This window comes from Oryzias melastigma, linkage group LG16, assembly GCF_002922805.2.
Source record: "Oryzias melastigma strain HK-1 linkage group LG16, ASM292280v2, whole genome shotgun sequence".
NCBI classification, from domain to species: Eukaryota; Metazoa; Chordata; class Actinopteri; order Beloniformes; family Adrianichthyidae; genus Oryzias; species Oryzias melastigma.
The window spans coordinates 21354951-21363519 of NC_050527.1; the positions used below are offsets into that span (position 1 = coordinate 21354951).

General features: G+C 39.6%; 1 protein-coding gene across 2 annotated transcripts in view; it reads left to right on the forward strand.

Moving 5' to 3' along the window:
- The window catches only part of klhl32 (kelch-like family member 32), a 38598-nt gene that overhangs the window by 13255 nt on the left and 16774 nt on the right, over window positions 1-8569 (forward strand). For both annotated transcript variants that reach the window (XM_024267710.2, XM_024267711.2), the window contains exons 4-5: window positions 522-629; window positions 5943-6041. In XM_024267710.2, coding sequence (XP_024123478.1) covers window positions 522-629; window positions 5943-6041 — 207 coding nt within the window. The remainder of the gene's footprint in view (window positions 1-521; window positions 630-5942; window positions 6042-8569) is intronic.

The following is an 8569-nucleotide window of genomic DNA, read 5'->3' on the forward strand; positions in this document are numbered from 1 at the left end:
GCAGCGGCTAAAATTACAGATCATTGATGCTGTTTGTCTCCAAGTTCAAACCCCAGAATCAAAGTCTTCTCCTCTGATCAATGCAGCCGCCGTCCCTTCATTGCATGACATCAGTCAATAACTTTGATTAGCGAGCAGCAAGCTGGACTGCAGCACAGCAGAGGCACATGGAGCTCAGCGTGCACACGTGTCACTGTGCACGCCTGAGAAAACGCAGGTATAACAGAAGGAGGCGATGCTTTGTGTTTCTGCTGAGCTCCAGAGCCCGCTTATACATAAATGATGGAGACTAATGTTTTGCTCTTTTTACTGCAGACACAGTGAAAAAGGATAGTATCAGTCTTTTATTTCTGCATGATCAGCAGGATTTGGTTCAAAAATATCTTTAGCCTACAGAGCTGCACTGTCATGGAACAGCTCAGTACAGAACACTTACAGAAACTGTTGTTGTTGAACATTTATTGGATTTATGTGATTTGGTACAGTCAGAGTTGACCTCAGTGTTTGTGCTTCGTCATCAGGCCATGTTCAGCCTCTGCATGGTGGAGAGCGAGGCGGATGAGGTGACTCTGCAAGGAGTGACCAGCGTCGGACTGAAGCACGCTTTAGATTTTGCCTACACGGGACAGGTAAGCATGAGCTGTCACAGGTGAGCAGACAAACTAATCCAAAGATGCTGTTTTGAGTTTGTCTCTCTGAATAAAAAAAAGAACTAGGGCTCAAATCGATTAATTAATTTGAATCGATTTAAGATGAATAGATTAATAATCGATCCATAAAAATTTGATCGATCTGATGCATAATACTAAAGTCTGCAAGCTTGATGCTAATGTATAATGGAATTTCTCATAGGAGCTAACGCTCGGTCGACCTAAACATACATTGCTGATAATTGAACATCTTTACAAACTCACAGGTATGAATTTGTAAACTATTTTAAGATTTTTTTTTAAAGTAACCATTTGTGGTCTAAAACATCATTTTTTGCTCATTCTTTGCTTGTTCTTCTGGAATAAGCTGTAATGCTATAGCGGGATCGCCACCTAGTGGCCAAACTGAAACGTCCTCCAGGAGAAGCAGAACAATGTTTACAATGTTAATGATCTGAACATTTTTGTTAGAACTTCTCCTTTAGATAATCCATGTAACACTGGATGATATTAACAATCTCAGTATTTCACTGATACATTTACAGTATGTGAACTGGATCAGATTAATATCAATATATTCAAATCACATTGTAGATTATTTATGTATTTCTAAACAAATGTGTAAACTCAAAATATAATTGAATTTGAGAATCGAAAGAATAAAAAAAAAAAAATCTGGATCGAATCAATTCCGGCAAATTATAATAGATACCCAGCCCTAATAGAAACATAATGCACTTTTTATTTTTCCCAATAATCCTTGAAAAATAAAATAAAAAACTGTTCAAAGTAGGGATGTAACGATTTAGTCAAGCCACGATTCGATTTGATTCACAGTTTTAAAGTCACGATTTTGATTTTTTTTTTCTCACCCCATTGAACTAAAGGTAATTTAAGACTTAAGTATGTTTTCTATTTACCCCTTACATCAAACTGTCTGTTTTCTCACTAACAGAAAGGATTCAATACAAATAAACAATGATCACAAATCCTTTCATACTTTGTTCGTGTTGTACTCCATCGGTGATGAACCGCTCCTCACTCGCGGATGCTCAGCGCAACCTCCCCACAGCCGCTGCGTGCACATTCTCCTGCATTCACACTCAGTGTAAATGACCGTTCACACTTAGCTTAAGGAGAAAAAAAAGCAAAGGTGGCTAAAGAGAGTTAGTAAAAAAAATGTACATCTGCCGGAAAAGAGTTTAAGTGGTCACACACCGGCCGCGTTAGCGCGCATTCAAGCGACCACTTTCAATGAAAAGTCTATGCAAATGAGTGGAAGTCCAAAATTCTGCTCTACACGCGTTTGCATTGGCGTCGTCACCCATGGCTGTCGTCACAGTAGATTGGTCAAAATTGCAGTATAGTTGCATGAAAATGAAAAGTCGCAGGGCTAGGAGCAAATCTCGGCTTTGCTTGAATTTGTGTTAATAGTTGCGATTGCAACACCATGAAATGCTGGAGGGACTAACTTATTTGAAACTTGTAAATCTGAGGGAGCTGCTGGAATTTCCGAGGAAGGGAGCGCACTCACACTACAGGTGCACACACACTCACATTGAACCTACATGGAGAAATGTCATCAGCTCTGCATTTCTAAATTTAGGCACAGGTCGAGGCAAACTATTTTTTTAAATTGTCTGCAACAATGAACATTCAACAGTTTGAATCGTTTTTTTACTGATTCACAAAGAATCGTTACATCTTTAGTACATTGCCTCATTTTTTTTGCATAATCTTATTTAATCCAAGGTTTGTCCTCAAGAATTTTGTGAGGGAACCTAGTAACCCAAAAGAAGTCCCAGTATGTCTAAATCCTGCTGCGTATTTTAACCTCTTGTTAGGGACTTTGGCGTCTATCAGAGTAGTCCATGTACGGTGTCCCAGAAGGGACTGTCTGCTTCTCTAAACTCATCAATGACTGTGTAACCACAGTTAACTTTGTAAATCAGCACAAATTGGATCAACTGGAAGGAAAGTGGCACAAACATTTGCGTGGAAATCCAGTTAGGTTTCAAAGTAAAATGCCATGAACAAACTCTGACTCATTACTACAACACTTTAACTTCCTGCACTGTGAAAAACAACAGAAAAAAAACGAGTAGTGGAGCCAGTGTTCAGCACATCATGATGAAAATTCTGGAAGAACAGAATAAAAAATTATTTTTGGATTTCAGTCATCAGACGTCTTTTCTTCTTAGCATGGAATAAAAAAAGGAAAAAAAAAATAATTAGAAAATTATGAAAGGCTGATGGTTAACAGAGTTAACAGCAACTTACCGCCTTAAAGCAGCACCTTCATGGACACCCCCCCCAATCTTTCTGATTATGGTAGCTCTGTGTCTCGCTGGTGTAAATCATCAATGCTGCTACAGCAGAATCATTTTGAGCTGGATGTCAGCTCGGACGAGGAAGTGAGGAGTTTCGTGGATTTATAATCCGCAGGTGCTGTCAAATGAGCCGCCGTTCACATTTCCGTGGTCACATCAAGAAGCTCCGTGGAGTCTGGTGGAGATTTTCCAGTGTTCTCGTGACATAAGCCAGGCTCATTGATTCAAACTGAGTTTTTCTGCGACAGTTTGATTAGTAGAGATTTAAAACGAGAAATTTTCGGAAATTCTTATTACATTTGCTCTCTTTGATAAGAAAAATGCCACAAATACCTGTTATAAACTCAAAAGACATGAATTTCATTGGAGGGCGACTTTAAAAGAGTTTAGAAAATTCATGTCTGTGAGTTTATAAAGATGTTCATTTAGTCAGCAATGTATGTTTAGGTCGACTGAGCGTTAGCATTAGCCGTCTTATGGGAAATTCCATTAAACAATAGCATCATGCTAGCGGACTTTGCTATTTGTGCTTAATCGATTTTTCATGAATCAATTATTGATCTATTAAGCTTTAATCGATTCATTGATTTTAATTAACTTAACTCTATTGTGGCATTCAACATTTATATCAGTTTTACAGAATAAAATATTGCATTGTTTCAAATAATTATTTTTTGTTCATACATCCCTAATACTTGGTACTGCCCCCGTTTCCTAAAGGTAAAGAGTTTGACACTCTAAGTTTCAGTCATAGGTGTTGTTGTATCAGCAGCTTCTGCCAGTTCAGAAACATCGTTTTTCACAGTCAAGATGAAGAAATAAAAATAGGTCAACTCTGTGCTGACAGCCAGCTCAGGGTGGCTCTTCCTCTGCCTTATGGAAATGATAACTGATGACGAGAAGGTAAAATGCTTGTTTCTGCACTGTACTGACCTGGTGAAAATCCCTCAGCCGCACGTCCACCAGACACGCCTTCAGTTGGAGCTCTTAAGCAGGAAGGCCAGTTTCCAGCTTCAGCAAAAGCCCGCCTGGACCCTGAGGGGAATTTCTAACGGTTTAGGCTTCATCCTTTGTTCATTTAGAGCTGAAAAGCGGCCTCGGTGGAGGACATATGTACTCTGGCATATTTTTTTTGTCTTCTCCAAGTGAAAGCTCACAAATAGAACGCATTCTAAGTTTTGGTTTGCACGGAGCTCACAGCCCTCCCACACTGCACCAGGCACAGTGTTATAAAATGACTTCTGCTTTGTGAGACCGAAGCGCCCTAACTGTAGTGGGCCGCTGAAGTGGAGGGAAGCTCTCGCTCATCACTGTCGTTTCTGCAGTTTAGTCTGTTGTCTGACTGATTCAGAGAAAATCTTTAAGTTCTTCATTTTTTTTCTAATCCATTTTCCTGTCAGTAATGATGAAAGCATCCATGCTCCGGGCTGCACAGACTCCAATAAGTGCAGCAAATGACTTCTTGTTATTGCACTCTATCTGAATCTATCAAGCTTATGAAGCTCATGGATGGTTGTGGTTAACTGGACCTGAGGACAGACCTCAGAGGAAACCAAACACCAACAAGTGGAAGTGCACGGCTAATTGCAGGGAGGAGGACAAACAATCAGAAGAAGCTTGTTTGTGTTTGTGTTCTCATTTTTAAGATTTACTATTTCATAAAAGTACATAAAAGCCTTGCAAAAATTGCTTGATAATTATGCCAAATTATAAACATGAATCCCAAAACAGCACAGCTAGCAATGCATGTTCCTGCACTTTGAACATAACAGCGTGCACTAAAGTAGTTCAATACAAGTTCAGATCCTTTCTGTCTGACTCCTCAGGAGTAAATGATGAGAGATTCGATAAACATGACACCCATGACACCTTTGGACTAAGTTAGTCTGGAATGTTAGCAGGTACTTTTACTATTCCAGTCATGAATGGAATATTGAATTATCTGCTTGTGCACTTAGATCAGAGAGAGAACCCCCACACCACAATCCAGCATTTCCTGGCTCTGCTCCCTACAGTTAAAAAGGATAAATTGGCGGTTTTACATCCTGCTGCTGCCGTGCTGCAACTTCTCAACGTGCACTGCCATTCTGCTCATCTGGCACATGCCCGGTACTGAAGGCAGAGGAGGCCTCACTAAGGCAGGCAGGGAGCAGAGCAGCAAGCTGTGTAGCATTTGGGTTTTACTTTAAGTTGTCCTGGTTTGTTTTGTTCTTTTTCTCATCTTTGTCCTCAGCAGTCTTACACGGCTGGGTTTTGTTGTTTTAGTTTGGATCTTGGTAGTCTTAGTTTGCGGGCTTTGTTTATTTGTTTTCTTTAGGTAGTTTTGGTTAGGCAGCCATTAGCAGGGACCAATGCACTAATTATTTAATTTTTGTTCTTTCATTTCAGGACACATTATTTCCTTTATTTGATTAATTGTGATCCTTTGATTCTCCTTGGTGTCCAGTTTTTGTTATTGTCCCCTTTTGCACTTCTCCCCCTAGACCCGAGCCAGGTTTGCCCATAGAGACGTAACAGGCAGCGTTTCAGGTTTCTGCGTTGCATATGTGCAGATGAGGATTTCCTCTGCAGTTAATAACACGGAGCAGTAAGCATTTAGGAAAAATTGAGACAATGGTTGAAGGTGTTTCTGTAAAGTTGACAAACTAGAGAGTTTGACTGTTTCTCTAAAGTAATTGTACTTTTAGTAAAATTTAAATATATCTTAAAAATCTAAAAATAGAAAAAAAAATCAATCAAAACACGGTTGGATGTTTACTCTTATTCATCTTTCATTGTTTTCTTCCTTGATTTTGTTAAAAATGTAATGGTTACAAAAAAAATCTATACTTTTTTTGGTTTTTATGTGATATAAAAATACCACAAATAGGTTGTTACTGAAAGTTCCTGAAAATGTCCTAAAGAAGAGCAGTCAGAATGAAACCCTACACACCGGATGACCTTGTTTTTCTGCTGCTGTCAGATTCTGCTGGAGCCGGCGGTGATCCAGGACGTCCTGTCTGCAGGCAGCCACCTTCAGCTGCTGGAGCTCCTCAGCCTCTGCTCACACTACCTCATCCAGGTACACAACACACACACAACTTAATCCTGATGCAAACTCATCTTTGCACATTCATGCTTAAAGAACAAAAAGGAAAAACCATGACGATAATGTTTTCTTGTTTTTATGTAATATTATAACATTTATTGACATTGTTTTGGTATTTTAGCTCTATAAAAACAGTAGATGACAAATTTAAATCAGTTGTCTCAGAGCGAACGCTCTACCACAAGGCCAATGAGTTGGTAAATAACACTAAATATTAAATGACACAATAAAAAATAAGTGTCTATGAGGTAGTGCCGGGTTGATAAAACTGATTAATTGATCTGAATCGATCTAAGCTCAATAGATTAATAATCAATCCATAAAAGAAGAGCTCAATTTAACACATCAAGCTAAAATCTTCTAGCTTGATGCTAACGTATAATGGAATTTCCTATAGGTTGGCTAATGCTAACGCTGGGTCTAAATGTGTAAACTCAAAATTGAATTACATTGAACTGCATTTAGTGGATTGAAAGAATTGAAAAAAATCTGAATCGAATCGATCCAGGCTCTGGTGAATCGAATGGATTCTGGAAATGGCGATCCACAGTCCTACTGTGAGGATTCTAATGTCTGACGGGACTGAAGTGTTTCCGTTCATGACTGAAGGAGCTCCTCGGTTCACTCATGGTTCCATACGGAGGTGAAAAGGAATCGTCCATGATGGATTCCAGTTTCTGTAACATCCTCCTCAGTCAGAGTCCAGAGGACATCCCAGAACGGAGCCGGATCTCCACACCAGTTTGTCGATCCTCTTCTTGTTCCTGTTGGTGCATCTACTGCCCCAGCAGCTCACTCTGTAGATGCATAAGTAATCTTTAATAGTCCTAAAAACTCATACTTTTTAAGTCATTTTAAGCTAAATGAGTTTTGGTTTATGTTACATTTATATCATGATAAGTTTTATTTACCATTGAAAAGAAGCACTTCAGCTTCATTCAGTAAGAGTGTTGGTATCGTATCTCTCTGCAGGTGGTTTTGTTAGTTTTTCAGACAGCATAGAAAGCAGTAAAACAGTCCGATTTATGGCTTTACTGGCTGTTAAGGCTCTTTGCTATCTTATTCTGGAGCACACTCAGCTTCTGTAACCTGAAGAGCAAACTCTCCTCTCACGTGACTGAAAGGAAGCATATCAGCGCTCAAGCCCTCTCTTTGAGGAGAAACTCTGCATCCATCCCAGGTTTGAGAGGTTGTTCTTCCTGGAAAGAGTGTTTTTTGTTTAGAACTCTGTTTGTGACTGAATGATTTGGTTGGAATGGTGCCGTAAATCCTCTACAACGCGTCATTGTGGATCCTCCTCCATAGAAACCTAAAGGTCAGAAGCGTTTGGGGAAGAATCTAGCCGGTCATCATTCAGCGTGTTGCTCAGAGACACTCCGGCAGATTCTTACTCCTTACCAAGTAAAGGGACCTCCGTTTTCCCTCCAGCAATAGGCCATCCAGCTGGAGGTTTCATGCATTTTGTCACAAGACTAAGATGCATGTGTTGGAGCAGCAGCAAAATCCCTCGACTGTGGTCTGGGCTGGTGGCCAAACCCCAGCAGATATGAAAACAGGTCAGGTTAAGGTTAGTGCAGAAACTCACTCTGACATAGATCATAATTAGCTTTTACTGTATTTAGAAGACACTATTAAACAGATTTCATTCTATTAGTATTAAGCATGCTTTTTTAAGCACCTCGTTTCTTCTTATACCCTTTATGATTGTAATTGTTCAAAGTGCTCTTGAAGATGCTGCCCTCAAATCGGACGTCTGTCCTCTAATCTGTTTAGGCTGTTTGTCAGGCAGCCAAGACTGCACAGAAACGACACAATTATAGCTCAAGTCTGCCCCCTGGTGGTTATGAAGCCTCAGCAGGTTGTAAAGCACACAGAAATAAATGACCAGTTTAACAGTAAATAAGTAAATCTCACTTAATATTCAAGGTTTCTGAGTAAATATTCCTTTCTTTTTCTTATTGAAATGAATATATCATTTTCCATTGAAACTAGGTTGAGTCGTAATGATCCCTGTTTGATACTCAGCATTAAATGGTTCAATCGGTGGGTTAAAAAACAGAAAAAATATATATTATTGAAATAATCACGATAAATAGGCTGGCTGGGTTCTTTTCCAGCCTTTTCCAGTCCAAAAACTTACTTCATAAGTTATTTGGTGACTAAATCGTCCCTAGGTGTGCTTGTGACTGTACGACCCTGTGACAGACTGGTAAGTGAGCTGTTCAGGGTGTGCCCAACTGTTGCTGGGATAGGCTCCAGCAATCCCATGACCTCAAAAGGGATTCGGCAGGTTCTGAAGATGGATGATAAAGACTAGCGCTGTTAACGTTAAGGCCCCAACGGGATTAATCAAAAAGAATTGACGTGTTATTTGCTCATTAATGCAAATTGATTACACCTTAAAGAGCAGCAGTCCTTCGCTTTGCCTCGGCAGGGCATCAAAACACTTTCTCTATTTTTTTTCCACTTATACCATGGTTATTTACAAAATTAATAAATGT